This window comes from Eumetopias jubatus, unplaced genomic scaffold (genome assembly GCF_037043125.1).
Source record: "Eumetopias jubatus isolate StellerSeaLion01/CBP00866 unplaced genomic scaffold, mEumJub1_p1.0 scaffold_17, whole genome shotgun sequence".
NCBI lineage: Eukaryota > Metazoa > Chordata > Mammalia > Carnivora > Otariidae > Eumetopias > Eumetopias jubatus.
Window position 1 is genome coordinate 5,544,275 of NW_028274823.1, and position 20,574 is coordinate 5,564,848.

General features: G+C 51.8%; 1 protein-coding gene across 3 annotated transcripts in view; it reads right to left on the minus strand.

Annotated features, from left to right (window-relative positions):
• The window catches only part of DOCK1 (dedicator of cytokinesis 1), a 493,587-nt gene that overhangs the window by 12,428 nt on the left and 460,585 nt on the right, over positions 1–20,574 (minus strand). For all 3 annotated transcript variants that reach the window (XM_028119986.2, XM_028119987.2, XM_028119985.2), the window contains 7 exons: positions 20,143–20,284; positions 19,930–20,008; positions 18,320–18,404; positions 15,196–15,282; positions 12,105–12,281; positions 11,016–11,099; positions 5,820–5,957 (listed from right to left, as the gene is read on the minus strand). In XM_028119986.2, coding sequence (XP_027975787.1) covers positions 5,820–5,957; positions 11,016–11,099; positions 12,105–12,281; positions 15,196–15,282; positions 18,320–18,404; positions 19,930–20,008; positions 20,143–20,284 — 792 coding nt within the window. The remainder of the gene's footprint in view (positions 1–5,819; positions 5,958–11,015; positions 11,100–12,104; positions 12,282–15,195; positions 15,283–18,319; positions 18,405–19,929; positions 20,009–20,142; positions 20,285–20,574) is intronic.

The following is a 20,574-nucleotide window of genomic DNA, read 5'->3' on the forward strand; positions in this document are numbered from 1 at the left end:
TTGAAATCTTACCTGATCTTGTGAAAAATACCCTAAACTTCCTGTTTTCCTAACATTTTAAGTGCAGTTTTCTTTGCCAACACCACAATGCATCAGCCTGTTCCAAAGCGGACACAGAATGTAGTGAGCAGAAAATTTATAGAGTAGCATCTAGATTGAAGAAACTGCAAGATCATTAGATGAACTTTGTACCTCTCTGCATGTCGATAAACCATGCAGATCACCAAAATACATGGATGCGTCTGACCGAATTTCTCTAGAATGAAATAAGATGTTCCTGCTGCTTAGTTCAAGATGGATTTGCTCCCCTGCCAGTGACTGGTACGGGGGGGCAGATGAAGCCACCGCTGGAGCTGCTCAAGCTCCTCCTCCCAGCCAGGCCATGAACTACAGATGCATTCTGGAGAAAAACAGTCTCTGGATGGAGTTTTCCAACCTCTGTTTGAAACGGGATTTATATCCCCCAAACACGAGTCACGGAAATATAGCTCGTGTCAATATCTAATTACCTAGAAGATGCTAGTGTACCTATGCCCCAAGAACAGCTGCCGCAGGGGCTCCTTCCTTGATCCTGAGGATGGAGGGCACTTCCTCTCCGGGTGGCTTTGACCTCCCCAGCTCCCTGCGCCACACCAGCGAAGATGGCACCTCGGGCAGTCACCTGTAGAAGACGTGCTTGGGACCGCGGCTGATTACACACCGAACACAACTTCCGCATCTGAAAAGTGGGCCTGTGTCTTCAACAGGTGTTTTGCACATGAAATATGACTTGGTCTGCTCTGCTCTCTTTAGGAGTAACAGGTTCACAACGACAAAAGCACAGTTTTAGAGCAGGAGTTGGTAAACTTGTTCTGTGGACAGCCCGATAATAAGGATCTTAGGCTCTCCGTCCCCCTGCTCGGCTTGGCCACCGTAGCATGAAAACAGCCAGAGATGCTACAGAGATGTGTGAACAGGGATGTATTCTAATAAAACCCCATTTACAAGAAGGGCAATGGGCCACAGTTTGCCAACCACCAGTGCAAAGCCACGTGGAGCTGGAATCTGCCCGCACGGAGGGGAGGTCTTTGGTTTGGCACCAAGGATGGAGCCATTGCACACCCCCAAGGAGACGTCCATTGTCACTAACTGGCCCTTACCTATGAGGAAACTTAAGTACAAATTAGTTCAAACTGTGGACATGTTTCCTGTACAAAACCTAGCAACTCACAAAGTCTACAGAACGCTCTTCTCAGCCTTTCTGAGACACATGTCAACCCAGCCCAAGGCCTGGCTCTCTGACGCGTGGCTCCCCCCACCCCCAGTGTCTCGGCTGCGTCCCGGGACTGTTCGGTGTCCCACTGCTCCTGGCGCAGCTCCAGGCCTGCCTGACCACCTCAGCCGCCACCCCGCTCGGCCACCGCTCCTCTCTGGCATCTCTGTGGGGTTCGACCCTCTTCACGCTTTGAATGAGCCCTGCCGGCCACCTCTGCCTCGCGCAGCCCACACCATCCCCTGCCATTTCCTCCAGAGCAGTAGCCTCTGAGGGTGGCTCACGGGGGGCGGGGGGGGGGGGCATCTGGGCACCCGCATACCACCCACGCAGAGCTGCCTTCCCACCTCTCCCCTGCAACAGCCTCGGGCTTCACTCCCACCTAGCCTTTCTGGACAGGGGTTGAGGGTGGTGGAGAGCAGAAGGACAGAAAACCAGCGATGTCAGGCTCAGGTGATTTCTGTGGCTGGGAGGATGCTGCCTCCATATCCCACCATCTTCTAGGCACAGGGAAACTTGCATTCAAGGAAACGCAGTGGAGCACACAGAGAAGAAATGTGACCTGTCCGGCATCCGGGTGCTGTGAGCCCCACTCCTCGCCTGACGGTTTCCGCTTTTCTGGTGAAATGATCCCCACAGCCATGCGAGCAATGCAAGCGCTGAGTGCGCAGGGAAGAGCGGGGAGCCTGTCGTGGACCAGGAGGTGGAGACGGCCAGCGAGAACCACCTCACTCCAGCTCTTGGGAAGGCCCGGAAGACCCTTGGACATCCTACCTCTGACCACAAAGGGCCGGTGGTGTCCCACAAGAGGCAAACTGGAGTCTTGGGCAGATGTACCAGTATGGACTGGAAAGAACAAACGGAAGGGGGATGGCAGGAGCAAGGCTCTGGCCAAGGAGGGACAGAAGCCACTCTTGGGCCCCACACTTGCAGGTGACCCACTGGGTGGGGCCATGGCCCCCACTGGGCCATTTGTCTCACAATTCCTTCTTGACTGAGCAGAGCCTCTAAAAATTGAAGAACTGCGACTTTTTTTTTTTTTTTCATCTGAAGCAATGTGAGTTTCTCCCAGCCATGACAGGTGTAGCTCCAGCGTCAGGAGAACATGAGTAATCCAGTGTCCCCGTGTCCCAACACCAGGGCTGGCAGGGGTAGGGGTGAGGCAGTTAGAACTAGGCTAGAATTCTGGCTCTGGTACCGACGATGGGACCTCGCGTCACACATGGAACCACTCTGAGCCTCAGCTTCCTCCAGAGCACGCAGGGAACCATCATCCCACCTCGAGAGGCTGGAGTGAGGATGAAATGCACAGCTGGAGCCCACGGGCCTTGGCACACTTTGAAGGTAGCTTCCGTTGTCCTTGCTGTTGTCATTATTATGGCCTGAAGCAAACACTTGTTTTGGCTCTCTTACCAGAAGCGAGCCCTGCCCTGCTCAAAAGCTGTGACACGTTTTGTGTCCTTGTCTTCCAGCGGAGCCTAAATGCCTCCCCTTGACCCCCACACGTGCCTACTGCCTGTGGGGTGGGGTGGGCAGGGCTGAATTTAGTTGCGGTGACCAGAGTTTTATGGGGTAGGGTGAGAAGCCGGTATGTTTCTTTTCTGGAAGACACAGCAGGTGCTCGTGGCCTCTTCCTCAGGGACCCCAGCGTCTGCGCTCCTCACTCCCTATGCATCTGGAGAAGCTGGGCTGTGAGCTTTTGTCCAGGGAGCGGTGGCCCCCTAGAGCCCTAGCACAGGCAAGGTGAGGGCCAGTGGGGAGGGAGCAGGGGTCTGGAGGAGCCGCTTGTGGATTAAGAGGTCAGAGGGTGTCCAGGTTCTTCTGTTTCTGTCTATGGCTTTGGCTGGATCAGAAAAACTGACAAAATGGTTTATGTCTTTCCTATGGGTTTTTATTTTTAAATCCATTTTTTTTTAAACAGGATAATACTCTATTGCCTTTCCAAGTATTCTCAGATGCTCGCAAGTTTTCAGAGTAGATAAGACAGGAAAGGCTCATACCAGACTGCTTTTTATTGCCGCTTTTCTCAGAGCATGACAGGGGCATCTGCCTCTCTCTCTGTCTGCTCAAAGGAGGCCAGCTGCAGAGCCTGCCGCTCGGGTCCCAGGATGGAGGACTCAGGAAGGCAGCTCCAGCAAAGAAAGCATCCAAGGGGAGGAAATGCACCCTTGATTCTATTCCTTGATCCCAATAAGCCTGACCAGCCCCCTAGCTGGGCTTAGGTGCGGTGCTGCCCAGGCTCCCCCTACAGGGAGGTGGGCAGTTTGGTGGGCAAGACGTGTCTCAGGATGTGGTGGACACCGCTCATCTCTGGCCAAGGATGCTGCGTCGGAACAGGGGAAACCTGTCCTGGAGGAGGGGGACACCCCCGCCCCCTACGCAACAGGCCTGCCTCCTGCCCCGGCTTTCCTTCTCCGCTGGGCCCAGCAGCAAGCCCGCACAGACGTAATGAATCCCAGCGGAGAACGGAATCGGAAGGCTGTGTGGTGAGCCAGACAGGTTTCTGTCATTTTGAAATATAAATTATGTGAGTGGTAAAAGAGGAAGCCTTTCACTTTTCAGTACAAAAACTCTAAGATCTCACACGTGTTTGTTTCTCAGAAAGACTTAAGATTGGTGTAACTCTTGGGAAGAGATTCATGACGACGCACCCTGAAATTCTTGCCACTCGACTCTGACTGCAGTGAGTCGCAAGCCCCGAGGCAATGAAGCACTCCTCAAGGGTTCTGCCCGGCACGAGGGGTCCTCCAGTGTAGCCGGCAGGAGGGCACCCCGGTCCCCAAGCCTGCTCCCCGTGAGCAGCTCCCGCTGGGTTGGCCGCCCTGGGTCCCCACGCACTGAGTTTTCAGACCAGAGCCCAGAGGTTGCGTTCTCTTGGCTTTGTCAGGTTCACACCTGCTGGGGATGCACTGGTGCACCACAGCCCGCCAGAGCAGACAAGGGTGGGCAGGTTGGGTCGGCATGGAGTGGAATCAGAGCCAAAGTAGCTCCTTTCTGGGGGGACTCTCAGTCTCTTACAAGAGAAGGAAAAGCTCTGCCATGTAAATTAAGAGTAGTGGCTAAAAGCACAGACTGGGAGGCAGACCAGTGGGCTTCAAACTCCATCAGCAGCCAGAGTGGCCACCGCTAGAGTGTGACCGTGCACCCCCTTTTCCCCATCTGTAAAATGAGGATGACCACAGTGCCTCCTTCGTAGTGTTAAGTGGATGAAGCCAGTTCATATTTGCAAAACACTTGGAAAGGTCCCTGGCATATATGGTAAGCACTAAATTAGTGTTTGCTAAGTGAGCTAAATGTGTGAAAAAAAGAAGTGAGTTCAACAGGAAGAGCAACAGAGAACCGTAGAGAATGGCAGACAGATGGAATTGGGCCGAGAAAGGACCCAAAACGGTGCCCTACACTGGACACCTGGTTCTTCAGGAAGGAGAGAAACGTGTCGTGCGATGTGAGAAGCAGAATACCTTCTACGGCACGCCTTTTGTTTGCAGGAAGGTGGAAACCTTGTGCGCCCTCACACCCCCTTCATGCCAAGGGCTGGGATTCTAGATCGGAAGCCTCGCTGCCTCTTTTTGTCACACTGTTGCTTCCCTCCAAACAACAGGGAAAGGGGGCCTTGACTCATTTGCTGTGCCCGACGTCTCCAGAGTCCAGGGACAGTCAAGGTTAGGACCCCCCAAGGCTCCCAGAAACCACAGGGCTCACACTGCCAGATACTTTGCCTCATTACATATCACAAGCCACACTTTTATCATGATCTTGATCCCAGCCCCCCACTCAGAAACTTCCACAAACTCTTGGGCAAAAGCCCAGTTCTACCCTTCATCCAGAGCAAGGCCTCCTGCCCCACACCACGCCAATCCAGGCTCTTGGAGGCTAGGCACCTTTCCGGCTTTCTCCTACGATTTCTCTTCCGTCCAAGACATGTCCATTTCCTGCACGGCCTCTGGCCTGCCATTCGAATTCCGGCCTCCCAGCCTTTGCTGGATGAACCCTTTCTCCCCACCTCCTCCCCGACTGTCTCTAGCTTACCTTTCTTGGCCCAGACCAATGACCACTCCTTTAAGACGTAAGTCTTTGCTAACAATTTCAGATCTCAGTAAACCATAGCAACTCTCTCCAGTGACTTTGACTTTGGACTGGACTTAGGTTCCAGCTCTGCCTTAGGACATCATGAGTTCTGTTGCCCTGTGTGCTACCTAACCCTCTGTATGTGGTGTATGGCTAGAGGTGTGGCCTCACGGCCAGGCGAAATTGAGTCCCATGGGCCTCTGGGTGGTTTTTCTGTTGCCCCACCACATTAAGGATAGATTGTGTTCACAGCAGGTGAGCAGGGCGTTTGGTGATCAAGCAAACTCACGAACGCTTACTCACCCTGATATTTCCAATTATTGAAAGGAGCTTGCTGGCTTACTGACAGATGGACTTCCGAGGGGGCCGAGGTCCTTCAAATCCCACTTCCCGTAGGCGTCACATATACATCTTACTCACCCTGGCTCTGAGCCTGTCACAGTTGGACAATTGGAACACAAAGACACCCACCTCCCCCTCTGCAAGGCTACCCACTTACCATGGTTCGGACGCCATATTGCTTTTCCACTTTTTCCTTTAGCTGTTTGAAACAGGCTTCCATTCTCTCATGAAATGGCCTCAGTGCTTCTGTGACTTTGTCTCCATGAATCCTGATCCCTTCAGCCAAAAACGGAATCTGAAAAATGTAGCAGTCAACACTCCTTATTTCCTGGTTAATGGTCTAGAGAGAGCCGCGCACACCAGGCAGAAAGTGGCACTGTGTGCAAAATCCAACTGCTTTGTTTCCAAATCAAACCGTGAATCAAAGTCATCAGCAGGCACATTACCCCCAAAGACCAAAACGTTCAAATTAAAATCGTTTGTGTTTTAAATTGGACACGTTTAGTGCAGTGCTCAGCACACAACGGCCACTCAGTGACTTGCCTGACTCCCATTGGCCGACCAACCCCAGAATAGACTCATCTGTGCTTTCCTCGTGAATTTGGGAAAAACCGCAGTTTGAATCTTTTTAGCTGTAACTTGATCTATTAGCAAAGGGTCGTGTCACAGGGCAAAGATTTTTTTTTTTTTTAGCCCAGAATATTGCCTTTATAGGCAATTGAGAACCCTATTCTAAAACTTAAAAATCTAATTATGTGTGATCTGCAGTCCTGAAGGATCTTCTTATTTAGAAAGGAAAACCAAATTTATTCTTCCTTAAAACTAAAAATAATCACTTCTCTGCCAACACTGCTGTCACAAAATACCCATGCCAACACTTCACTTCGAAGCGCGGAGATGGAGCTGACCTTTAAAAGCGTCGCAGGGAGACATTTTCATTCCCCAGCCCCAGAGACCCTCTAGAATCACTGCTGTTGGGGGGTGGAGGGGGCTCCAAGGAGGGCTTTCTTTCCCCAGCTTCTGCTTTCCCCCAGCGCTCGGACCCAGAGTTAGACATTCTTCAATGCAATCAAGCTAAGAGGCTTCCTCTTAATAATTTATAATTAAATCAAAATACTGATTAAAAACAGATTTCCCTAATATGACAGAACACCAACCTAAATGAGCAGATTTATTAGGAAGCAGGATAATAAGTACACAATTGAATTTCATGTGAACAAATTCGAGAAATCTTACCAAGATGAATCAATGCATAAAATGTATTTGGTTGTCATTTAGAGCACGCAGCTGTTGCCTCTTGTGGTCTCCAGGGAAAGACGAAAGAAGTGAGGGCTCCCATGTCACAGCCCACCCAGCAGCCCACCCAGCCTGCCCTCGGGGTGCACGGGCACAAAGCTTGTTTCGCTGACAGCTGGGCCTACCCCCAAGGTTTGGGCCAGGCATCCCTTTCTGGCCAATTACTGCCTAAAGGACAGTGTGCATGCAGGTGAGCCTTCACAATGGATGAGATGTTTTAATATTCCGTATGAATTACTCTTGCAGATGGCAGCTTCCCCAGAGCTAGCCGCAGTGTGGTCAGGTTCAACAGTAGAAATGCTCACATTAATCCTTCTGCTTCCTGAGTTCTGCCCTGGGGCACGGCACAGGCAGGCTGGGGACAACTTCTGGTGGGATGGTAAACGTGTTGGATCTATTTGGTATGGAGGCGAGTGTGGGGGCGGCGTCTCAAGGCTGAGACACAGCCACTTGAGATCTTGCAAGCATTTTTCTGTAGAATGGACCTTTTTTCAAATATACAAAATGCAGTCTAAAGGTCTCTCCTTTTTTTTGTTGGTTTGATTAAAAGCCTTAATTGGCCAGATTCTTTGACCTCAAAGAAGCTACCTGCTGGACTAAAGACCATTTGGTTTAAGTCCCTGGGCTGCGTGAACTGCAATTTGGCAGGCGAACTTTAGGGGGTATGAGAATTGACCACTTCAACAGGTCCCTGACATTGTCAGATACAACCTTCTTCTAGGATGGGATCTGGCCCCTGTTCTACGTCTGACTGGGGCTGAGCCACAGCTCTGCATGAAAAGATACTCTGTGTAAACACTCCAACATACTGGGTGCTTAACATACAAACATGAGCCATGGAATGAGGCCTGAAGTGATCTTTGGGGACCCTGTGGTTCAGTGGGTTCCAACCTGGATGAGCATCAGAATCTCCCAGGCAGGTTCCTGAACCCCACCGTGGAGCCCTGATTTGCTCTGGGGTAGATCCCAGGAATCTGCATTTCTTAAAAGTTGCCCAGAGCCAGGAGAGGGGAGAGGACATCCCCAAAGTCACCCTTTGGGTTGTTCAAAATGAGCACGCAGCCTGCTATCCAAAGACGCCCTCCTGAACAGCAGTGATGCACGTGAAGTTCGCTCCTGTGGGACCCCTGCACAAACTCATGGGCTACCAGCAGCACAGAACATTAGGAGGCACTGCTCAGCACTCTAGGAGCACCACCCCCAGGGACAACGGTCACACTTGCATCAGCTGGGGATGACGAGTGAGTTTTGTCTTTTATCTTTGTGCATTTCCAAAGAGACATATGCACACAACACTGCAGTGTGGTAGGAGTCTGTACAGATCCATCTTTTGGGCATTGGCGGGGATGCTCAATAAAATAGCTGCATCTGGGGAAGGATGGAGCTGTGCCTTTGAGGAAGGGGCTGGAGCTCAGTCTGACCTGGTATCTGCTTTAAAATTAGAGGGGGCCCCATGTGCCTGCAGCCACGGGCTCCCAGCTGGGAGGAGCAGCTCAGCACCGTCCTGGTTTGGGGATGGCAAGAGCAGAGCCCAGAGCTGCCTGGGACTTAACAACCCGCCTTCACAAACAATTTCAGCATCGAGATGTGCTTATTGCATATCAGTGATGGAAACTCTGCCAACAAGTCCTTGGGATTCCCCAGAGGAAACCTCACTCTGCCCTGATGCAGTTTCCAGAAAAAACCAAACCAAACAAACTAGCAAACGAAAACAGAAGCCAGCATCCTGATAACCCCAAACTTCTTATTTTTAATGACCATATGACTCAATCACTGATACTAAAATATGGGTTTGCAAACATTTGCAAATGAAAGCGAAATCACAGGTAACGTTTTGAATATGTATTTTTCATCACTCTTTGATTTAATGAAGTTGCTAGAAAATGGATTCTCTCTTTCAGCTTTCCTGTGAGCTGCTTTAAAATTCACCCTTTAATATAGTTATTAGGGGTGATGACATAGTGCTGACATAAAGTTCTCTCTGAGGAACAAATTATTTTCCTCTGTAGGACCTGAAACTCTTAAAATCCAATTTGCTTTAAAAGCTTACAAGAAAAAAAAAAATCAATACAACTTTTGCAGACCAAACTAGTTTTTCTGTGGCAATGATTTTATAGCCTTCAACGGAGTTGGAATTTTGTGCCCTTTGGTTTCTACATCTAAAATGGAATCATTCAGACTTTTAAACTCTCTCTCTTCTTGGAAACAGAGGGAGACGGTCTACAGGAGGCTTCCATTCCAAGCGGAGAACCGTCCTCGGCCACTGGGCCAGCCCCCAGGGTTTGTTATCACAGAATAATTCTAATGCAAACAGATGTCTAGAGATTTGTGGCCAAGTCACACCCAAGAGGATGGCGATTGTAAAAAAACCAAAGCAAAACAAAACCAGAAACTGACAAGTGTTGACAAGGAGGTGGAGGATGTGGCTCCTCAAAAGATTAAAAAATAGAATTACCGTTTGATCCAGAAATCCCACTTCTGGGAATACACCCAAAAGAACTGAAAGCAGGAAAATGAACTAGACACGTGTGCGGCCATGTTCGCAGACAAGCAGGGGAAGGAACATAAGTGTCCACAGATGGATGATGGACAAACAAAGTATGGTCCATTCACACAATGGAATATTATTTAGCCCAACAAGGAAGGAAATTCTGACTCAGGCTACAACACGGATGAACCCTGAAGACGCTGTATTCAGTGAAATAAACCAGTCACAAAAGCCATATGACTTAACAGTATGACTACTTATGCGAAGTACCCGGAACGATCAAGTTCATAGAGACAGACGGTGGAATGGTGGTTTCCAAGGGTGGGGAGAATGCAGAGTTAGTGCAGAGATTTTTGGCAAGATGGAAAAGTTCTGGAGATGCATGGAGGGGATGGTCGCACAACAATGTGAACGTGCTTAATGCCCCTGATCTGTACTCCAAATTGGTTAAGATGTTACATTTTATGTTATGTCTATCTTAGTACCATGAAAGATACATAGATCGGAAGTGGGCTCAAAACCAAAGTTCAGCCCCACTCCACCCTACGAGGTCACACTGGTCAACGTACTGATAATGGAGAAGCCACTGAGGTGAGGCTCTGGGAAGGCCAGGGTCAAAGTGTCTCTTCAGAGGAACAGCCTCACCTATGTCAGGGACCCAAGTGGCAGCCTGGGACCCCCTGGCTCAGCGGAATGGCCTGGGGTACACTGCCGTTAGGCACAGGGTGACCCCGGCCTCCGCTTCCTCAGCTCTCTGTGCCCCGCCTGCTGTGTGGGGATTAGATTAGACAGCACCCTCGTCACCTCCCACACGAGAAAACAAAGCCCGAGACAGTGAGCTGTCCTCATTACAGAGCAGGTTAAGCAGAGCTCCAGGACAACCAGGTCTTGATGTGCCCCCACCACCAGGCTCACAGAGGCTCTAAGACGCAGACCATGTGAACTAAACAAGTCACTTCCAACTGGACACAAGATGCCCTCCGGACCATGTCCTTCTAACACCACGTCCCGCTAAGGTAAGACTCAGCGGCCTCAGGAACACAAGTACGGAAGCACCGTAATACACAGAATTACAGCTGGGAAAACACAGATGTGGGTGCCCCAAACCCTGGCCACCACCAGGGAGAACGTTGGGGGGGGGGCGCTCTGCAGTGGCCCACCGACACCGCCCACACGGACAGCACTGACGTGAGCGCCTTTCCCACGACAGGCTGGAGCCAGGCTCCCAAAGACATCACAGTTCTCACCTTGCCTCTGATATTCTGTCAGTACCAGACAGAGATCTGCCGGCAGAGACAGACCGGGCTCGTTGGCAAGAGAGGACGTTCTGTGTGTGCAACTTCATGACCATAGCCGAGGAGCTGAGTTAATCGCGGCAGTGGGGGTGGTTCATCTGGGGACACACGTGGCTACATGCACTGTGGCGGATGTCCCAGGCCCCCATGCCGGCCGGCATGTGTGCTGAGATGGCCCAGGTGGACGCGGGTCTAGCCCTGGATGTGGGCCTAGCCTCGGATGTGGGTCTAGCCTCCCTGCTCCAGCCCTGCAAGGCTGCCACCACACACTTACCTGCCACGCAATGAGGTCCTTGAGCTTCTCAATCTTTTCATGGGCCTCTGGGTGCTCCTGCAGGTACCGCTCTGTAAAGAAGGCCTGGTGGAGACAGGAAGGGCCACTCAGTACACTGCTTCCCCAGCACCATTTCTGCACACTGACTGTGCACCAGACCCGGGGATAGAGCCATGTGTAAAACAGACCCACTGCTAGGGGATGGACCCTCCCCAGCACTCAGGGCTAAAGGTCTGGTTACCTCAAACACAACAGATGGAGTGAATGGGCAGCCAGGAGGGGCATTTAGGGTGGCACCTCTGTCCTTGGAATCCAGCAAAGCCACAGCTGACCCGGATGGCTCAGTCCTCTGGGTGGCAGCTCCCTGGCGGCTCACATGCCTTGACTCACACCCTGCACCCCGCCCCGGGCCGGTCCTACACCTAAAGGCAGCCTACAACAGAGAACTATCTCTCGGTCCAGGGCAATGACTCCCTGTGGCCTGCTCTCCCCCTCAGCTCTTACCCTGTCTGGGCAGGGGCTCAGCAAGCTTTCTGTGAAGGGCTTCAACGCTGCCATTGTTCTATCATCGTTCTAAAACAGCCACAGACACTAAGTAATAAACGGCCGCAGCCGAGTTCCAAACTTGGTATTAAAAACAGAGAGCAGACCGTAGTGCAGACCCCTGGTCTAAACCACACCCACGTCCTTCCGCCTCTGCCCTTTCCCACGGAGAGATTTTCCGGGGAGACCAGCTGGCCTGCTCCCCTGTACCCACCACGCCTCCCTATCCCAAATGTTCTAATTCTTTTGTCTTTCACTACAACGGTGTCTCTTGGCCTTTCATGATCCCAGGACTCGCGAGCCACCCGAGGGCAGCGCTGCAGAGCTCCGTCAGCCCAACCTGCGGGGACGATGCCTGGGGGAGCCATGCCTGGGGTCGGGCCTTGACCTTCCGCAGCTGGCAGGGGCCACCTCTGGGAGGTCCCAGCCTTGGCTCAGTCCCGGCTGAGATCGGCCAGTGAGACCAGCGTAGTTTCTGGGCTGGAACACACGTGTCTGGAGACAGTCTGTCCTAGGACAGGGCGGTACCACTGGCATGTCACGTGCCTTCTCATAATTCGCGAAGCCTCCCATGACAGCAGGGTCCACGATGCCATTCAGGAGCATAGAGAGGGGGTTGATGGGGAGGCTGGGGTCGTCCAGGTGCTGCTGTACCATGCTGTTCATCTTGTCATTGGTCAGCTGCATGGTCTCGATGGCGTTCTCCAGGGGGCTGATCTCCACCTGCGGGGAAGGAAGGAGATGTGACTCCAGGTCATCTGCTGCGTCCACTGCGCCTGGGTCCGCTGCTCATTGTCTGGCCCATGGGACCTTGCCAGAAGAGGAGCATTTCCAAGTGGGGCCAGGCTTCCTATTCCTCCAATGCACCTTTCTTCCCAGGGGGGGTTTTCGGGGGTGTCTCTTATCACCCAAACAAGAGCAGCTGGTATTTTAGTATCATTGTGTATTTCCAATAGGTGGGGCCCTCACATGCAAATTCCAAAGGGGTAACACAAGGCTGTCTGGCTCTGAGAGGTATGTGTGTGTGTGTGTGTGTGTGTGCGTGCGCCCATGTGTGCCTACACACGCGTGCACACGTGTATGTGTGTGCATGCATACACATGTGGTCCGCTTCTTTTAAACTGGGTAAGATTTTGGATGCCTGGACGGCTCAGTCGGTTAAGCGTTTGCCTTCGGCTCAGGTGAGGATCCCGAGGTCCGGGGATCCAGTCCCGCATGGGGCTCCCTGCTCAGTGGGGAGCCTGCTTCTCCCTCTGCCTCTGCCATTCCCCCTACCCCCACCCCACTTGGGCTCTCTGGCTCTATCTCTCTGTCAAATATATAAAATCTAAAAAAAAAAAGGGGGGGCAAGATTTCAAGGAGCAGTCCATCACTGTCCCTGAGGCTGGAGGCCTAGGGACTTTGTAAGACCGCTGTACCTGCTTGGTCAGGGAAGGGCCCTCCTCCCCACATGAGACCACACTCTCTCTCATGAAGGAAGAGCTCCACCACCCCAGGGAGAGCATGTCACCGCTGCCAATGGTACCTTTAAGACCTCATCAGAAGGGCCGCCACTGGTCAGCCGGACCTTCAGTGCGGGAGGCAGGGCACTGCCACCCATCCTGCAACTGCCCTCCTTTTTCTGGGGCCCCAAAGCTCCCTGCAAGGCCCAGCCGGGCACGCCTCTCTGGCTCAGCCCTAAGGTGCCACGAAAACATGGCTGGGTTTAAAACAATAGCAACCCCTTCCCACCAGGCCTCACTCTGATAGATGCTTGGCTGAGCCACAAAGCCACGTCCAGGGGTCATCTCAACACATGATCCTTTCCGTCCTCCCAAAGGAGGTGGCAGGGGTCCCTACCCGTGCCTGGGAACCCCAGGGTGTCTGTAGTAAGGGACAAAGCAGAGCAGCCTGCTTTTGTCCTGCTGCAGCCTCTGGGGGTTGTCTGCCGGTCAAAGGGGAGCAGGGGGAGCAGGGACTTGAGAACGGACAACTCTGCTCAGGGCTGGCCCCAGGTTCTAGAGCGACGCTTGGAGTCACTGTGGGGGAAGCCACCTGCTCCGCCCGGCCCCTGGCTGGCGCCACGCCCGATCAGCATGTACTGCTGGATTGCTGCTCCTACCTGGTCCCACGAGGTCCCTGGAGGGCCCAGAGCCTGGAGCGCAGCATCCCAGGCACACGCCTACACCAAATCCCCACTCCAGGGCAGTATTCCATTTTAACTGCTGCTAACTCCCTGCTGCTGATCCCATCTGCCTCAAGAAAGGAGAGTTTCCTCTTTTCATCCAATAAGAGGGCTGGCTGCCACCCCCGGGGCATCCCATGGCGGCCTGTCCCGGGAGGCGTGCACAAGGGGAGGGGTGTCGAGAGCAGCCCTCGGTTTCGCGCCCTGGGATTATTCAGCTTCCAGCCTCTTAGTTTGTTACAAATGGCAAACAGTGCCGGTGGCAGAACCACATCTTCACAGAAAGTCAGGGCTCACCCCTCTCCACCTCTGAGCTCTTAAGCTCCTTCCTCTCAAAATCTGGCTGGCTCACGAAATCCCGGATTACTGAGGGCTTTGGGCAGAGGCTCATTAGGAAGATTAGTGCCTGTTTACTTGAAGTCCCCCCACTCCACCCTCTCACACACGTACATCCATCACCAGTTCTAAATGGTGCCAGCAAAGGCTTGCGTTTCTGCCACCTGCCACGTACCTTCCGAGCCCTCCATCCATCGGGGCTGCCTGGGTGCTAGGGGGGGCACGGAGCGGGCGCTCCCAGAGCAGAGAACGCAAGTGCCCAAGGCAGGGACAGGCACAGAGACCCAGGGCTTCAGAGAAGCAGGAGGGGGCACCTGGGATGGGGGGAGCAGATGTGGCCCCGAGCTCAGGTGGGCATGGACGACAGACAAGAGAGGAAACAGGGCTGGGAAGACAGGTTCCAGGCAGGTTCGGGAACCAAATCAGGAGTTTCCAAGGGGACTCAGTGTAAACTAAATGGGAGGCACCACCCCTCTGGATAAGATCCTGCTGGCTGAACACAAAAGGCATTGAGACACACGAATCAACATACATATTTCAATCAGATCTCTTTATACCACTCCCTGATACTTCTGTGTATTCAGTAAGAATCTGCCGCCCAACTCTGGTTCACGTAGATGAAACTGTCCCATAGCTCACCACTGAGGCAAAGCAAAGTTTAGCTAATGAGATGCGAGTCATTATTTCTTTAAAAAAGTGCCAGTGAGGGGTATATTCTCAAGCTATTTTTACTTGAAATGAGCAAGTACTATTAATCAAGTTGTTTGTCATGTAAATGGCAATAAAAGCATCAGGAAGAAAGATCTTAAAAAGTGTATGTAAATTGGAACTTGTCTTAAACTTTTCATTTAGTTAACAGAAAGAGCTTTCAAAACAGCACAGCGATGACTAGATTTAAATATTTTGTGAGAAGAAAGGAAATCTTAATTCTGGTTTTCTTGTCAGCCAGCTCTGGTTGTGATTACACAGCATTTCTACGACAATATTTGGGGACCGGGAGAGTCGATGCCCCAGGGAACACGCAGGGTGATGATGGGTTAAGTCTTGTCTGACCCGGGGTCCCAGTATGAGCGCCGCACCCTGTAACAGAGGGGAAAACACAATCCCTTCTTGGGGGGGGGGGGGAGGGATCCTTACCATGAAAACAGATTTGACCTCAAACCACCTTAAAATCCCAGGTAATTTGTACGCCGTGGTGTATATGGTTCTCTCGATCCACATGTTCTGCAAAGGGAACACACACACGGTATTCGTCAGAAGGATGTTAGCAGGTGGACAGCTTCTGCCCTAATGGGGACTGGCCACTCTCTGCGAGGTGGGTCCTCCAGGAGGACGGGTCTCCCTGGGAGGAGTTGCATGTGGCCCTTTTGTGTGCCGTGCCTTGTATGCCACGCTCTGCCTGTGAGTCAGACGGTCACACGAGACACAGCAGTGTCCCCTGCTTTTGCTGGCCAATGATGCCAGTCTCCCTGGCATGGGGCAAGGAAAGTACGACAGGAGAGTCAGGGAGAATTCCATACGTCAAAACCAGGGAAGTTGCCTATGAGCAGAAAGATTTTTGAAAAGGCTCCAAGGAGTTCTCTATTGGCCTGACTTAGGGTTCAACAGAAACCCAAAGGTGGAAAGGCATTAAGGAAAACCGGGTTTCCTGTAAAGTGACCGCTCACATTCTGATATGGATCAGTCAGTATTTTAGGCTTCACTTTGTTTCTTGCACAACTGATCTCTCTTCCTATTAGAAAATAAAGATGTGGAAAAATCACCTACCACCTAGAGACGATAACTTAAACATTTCAGTATCTGTTGTTCAAGACTTCTTACTAAGCATTAAAAAGCATGTAGATGCATATTTTCAATGAAATACCATTTTATAATCCATATTCTTCATAGAACAGAACATTAGGTGTGGCGGGAAACTGCTTCACGCCAATGAGCGTCGCCCCTCTGCGCCTCTCTCAGGCTGTGCGGAAGCCCGTGGCGAGCTAACAAAGCAGGCACTCTTCGCCCACCTGTTCCTGCCCAGTGTCTGCTTCCGGCCACCCTCTCCCTGTCCTGGGTCATCCTGGGCCGTGCAGGTGTGTTGGGAGTGGTCCGGGCACAGTGGACCGTCAGCAATTCCAGGGAGCTGCACTGGATCTTAGAGAGAACTGAGAGCTGCACTGGATCCCTCCCCGACCCCTGAGGCTCCAGAGGGGAGAAGGAAGGGGACCCGGCTGAGGCCTCCTGTCTCCCCAGCTACAGCTTTTTGCCCCAGGAGGAAGCTCCCCCAGGGGCTTGCCAGAGAAAACAGCAGTGTACCCTTTCAGAGCATTGGGACCGCCACCCGCAGGGTCTCCCCAGAGGCCAACACGGCCCGAGCAGGGGCCCTGGGCTCCACCGAGGGCTTTCTGGACAACCAGCGCCGGCTGACTCAGGCGCTATCTCTCTGTCTCCTTCCTCCTCAGCTGCTCTTGGGCCCCAGGGCTTCACCCCTTGCTGAGCGACCGTGCGAAGTGCTCAGCCTGGCAGGGCAGCCTCCCCAGCGTCCCGCCTGCAGAGCCAGGCCACCTGCAACAGGGCCGAGCCCAGCTTCCCATTGCTGCAAAAAGCCCCACGCTTATCTGGAAGCTTTAGGCTTTGTCAGGCATGTGAAGGACTAAATCCCGTGGCTTCTGAAAGCCTCATCCAAGTGCGAGGGCCTAACGGGGCCATTAGGGGATTTCAGGGCCATTTAGAAGAAGCACAGCCTCCGAGGCTTAGTGCAGCCCCAAATGTCAGGGGTCTCAGTTATTCTTAGCTCTGCCCCAAATGGCTGCACCCCCGTCGGCAATTTGCTTGACCTCCTTGCATCTCTTTCTCTATGGTACGAGAACATACAGAGCTGCCGGATGCGAGATGTGTGAGGGCAATTCAAGAACTGCCTATAAATCCCACAGTCCAGAGACGCTATATAAGTGGTCGTGTTGTGGCCACAAGGGCCCCACAAGAGACCGCTCGGAAAGCCGCCCCCTTAGCACCGGTGTCTTGTCCCCTCCCGCACTATTACAGACAACACTGCCGTGACCAGTTACCAAGTAGGGTAACCTGGGATGCTGGCATTAGCCAAGAAATAGGGTCTTCGTTTTGAGACAAGCAGTGTGGGAAGTGGGAATGACTAGAGTTCCCGGAATACGAGCTCGCCGCAGACACCCAGGAAATGGCTCAGGCAGGAAGGGCCTTCAGCACCGTGACTGGAGACTCTCAGGCCTCGCCTGAGGATCAGAAGACTACAGGAAACGGAGAGCTTCAAGGAGAAGCTGGACAGAAGCACTGTGGCTGGAAGTGCCCCAAACTTCACTCTGGGTCAGGTCACCTTTGACCTTCTGCACTCCCAGACACCTCCCGACTATAGGCAAGGGGATGCAGTCCCCAGCAGAGCTGCTGGTCCTCCTTGGGGGTCGCTGCGGCTAATAGGTCCTGGCTAGGGATCCCCAGAGGACATTTGCAGGGCAGAAGGAGGGAGAAATATTAACATTTTTAAAAACTGTGCTTTATTGCAAAGAATTGATTTATTCTTTGCAAATATAAACCATTAAACCAGTTGTATGTATATTTTTTAAAAAGCTGCAAAAACTTCTGTTAATATTTCTATGACTAATGCAGGGGACAACGTATGATAACTTTTTTGGTTGGCTGTCACAACCGGGGAGGTGCTACCGGCGTCTAATGGGGAGAGGGTCAGGGATGCTGCTCAATATCCTCTGAAGCATAGGGCGGCTCCATCACAGAGAATTACCCGGCTCGTGACTCCGTGGCACCCAGGAGCACCCGCTCTGGTGCCTTGAGCCTCAGGGAAATTCAGGAGCTGGAGTGTGAGCGTCTGGGTCTCTGCCCTGCTCACCTCTGACTGCCTGTCATCAGCCAGGAAGCCCCTGAAGTGCTCGGTCCCTCTGTGTGCCTATCTGTATTAGACACACCAGCAGGGTGCTCAGGGGCCCGGGACCCAGAGGGAGACAACTCAGAGAAGTGAGGAAGGAGGCGAGTATGCCAGGAGGGTAAGAAGCAGGGTCTCAGCACTCGGCCCCTTCTGCTAGCACCTTAAGGCCTTAGCGACATCCCCTCTGAGATGTTCGCCCTTTCGCTACAGTTGAAGGGGTTAGGGTTTGGTATTTGGATTTCTGCCCACAAGGCACAAAGCCATCTAATATGCCCTGTGGTCGCCTCTGAGGCCAGTTTTCCACAGGTAGTGTTGCTGGTGGTAGAAGGAGTTCTTTGGGGGGTTTTGGTGGTTGTTTTTTTTTACCGCAAATTCATTGTCTGGGTTTTTCTCTCCTTTGCGGATCGGCCGAGAATATTCAAATCGCTGGACCTCGTTTACCCTGTAAAAACTGTAGAGAGACACATCGTTAGACATTTAACCCCCAAAGCAGCCGATATGCTTTTAGACGTGGGGTCTGGCCTCCTGATAGGTCCCTGCATCCCTTAAAATATCCCCAACCTTGACCCCGAGCGATAGCTGTGGCTTTCTCTCTCCACCAGCCTCGGGGGAGAGATGTTGGCAGATGGAAACATTACCTTGAGTTTCTGCCTCTTCCCTGTCCCTGCAAACCCTCAGGGGAGAAGAGATGCTGAGTAAGAGTGAAGCAGGCACGCACAGAGAGAAGGTGAAGCGGAGGAGAGTGGGAACAGGCCTGCGTCCCCCACGCCTGTGTTTACTACTTCAAAATCTTCATTTATTTTATCAGTTTAATTCAGTGATTCAACAATTTATTAAAAGAACCTAATAATTTTTTATTAAAATTTTTAAAAAATTACGTTTATTGTTTTTTAAAAAGACCTTATATACCTTACTTTCAGCTCTACAAAAGGCAGAGTCTGTAACCACAAAGGGTGGCACGCACGACAAGTGTGTACTTTCTTTCCCTGGGGAAGGGGTGCGTGGCACGCCTATACCAGAGGCAGACTCATTCCTCCTCAGCACTGAAATGTCGGCCGCCTCCCCACGTCACAGCGAAATCGCTGAGCATCAGCTACAATTCACTATTGGCTTTAATGCCTCTTCCTGAAATAAACTGTTGCAAAACTTGAAACAGGTGCCTTGTGAAAGCAATTGTTCATCAGCAGAGTCCTAGCTGACTTCCCATTAATGGCTGACAAAAGGTTAAAGAAAGGAGAGTGAATTTTGAGGAAGAACACAACCCACCAAACTTCAGGATATGAAATAAGCAGATTCTGAGCATTATTAGGCCATGGAACAGGCTAATTTCTTAACCAGAACATGGATCACATAGAAAAGAAAATTCTTCACATCAAAGAAGCATCTAAAGCAGATGGTCTCTACAGCATTTGTAGGTCAGGGGCAACTCAATGTAGAGGCATGAACCCTCAAATTCGGACAGCCGACCGGTGAGTCAAAAAACCTGCCTCATAATCCCACGTTATATAATCACGGTGTTGCAGGGGTCTAAGAGTTCTCCACCCAAAAAAAGCAAATGACCCAATTACTTTTCCTGCCTTACGGCATGCAAACACCCTGGTCCTCCTCCCCAGGCGTGGGGACTCAGAAATGCTGGGGTGGGGCTGGGCTGGAGCCCTGCTGAGAAGCTCTGCAGGGAACGCCCCCCGCCCCAAGCAGGTCACAAGGAGACCAGAGTGCCCCCTCTGTCCTCCCGAGTTTTCCTCGTCACCCCACATCAGGATAGGAATAGTTCTCGTGCCGTCCGGCAACACACACTAACTTCTTCCTTCACTGTTTTGATGCTGCAAAGAATTTGCTTCCCTTGCTCTTCTAAGTAAACAGAAAGAGCATCTGGAAAGCTAATCAAAGGCTAAAACCCACCCTTTCAAGAGTGAAATTATGAGCTCACAGTCCTTCACCGTCCTCACGGTGGGTAGGAGAAACGGGGTGCTTACCTTACAATCTGCTCTGACACAGGCCTGTGAAATTTTGGGGGCAGATCGAGCTTGGGCTTTACGGTGAAGCACTGAATATCTGAGGGCGAAGGGGGTTAAGGATCACCGGGAGGGGGGGACCTCAGCCATGACGGGGCCCCCAGGGCCACCCACCCACCCAGGTGCACAGATTGGTGATCGTGCCACGTTCCAGAGGGTTGTCAGGAAGGATACACTGGCCAGGAGAGTTTTTGATATCGTCGCCTGGTGGAGATGTTGTCTTCATTTTCTCAGCATTCGGGAACTGAGTTAACAGCCGAGCTTCGAAATCTTCCCTGCGTTCATACTCTTTCCCTCGGTAAATGAAAACTTTCCCCTGGAAACAATGACATTCATTAAACACCACCACAGCGGAAGGCCAGGACCTGAGCACGCACAAGTGCATTGGTCTTCAAAATATGCTTGAGAGGGTTGTTGTTTTGTTTTTTGTTTTCTTTTTTAAAGTCGTTGAATTGAAGAACAGCTTGTAATTGCACTGGCCTTATTAATCAAGAATGCACAACCACGAGCCACATAAGTTAATAGTATTTAAGAAGCACTGAACACAACATTACTGAGGTCCGCTGATGTATTTCAGTCTTAACAGTAACAATCAATTAAAAAAAC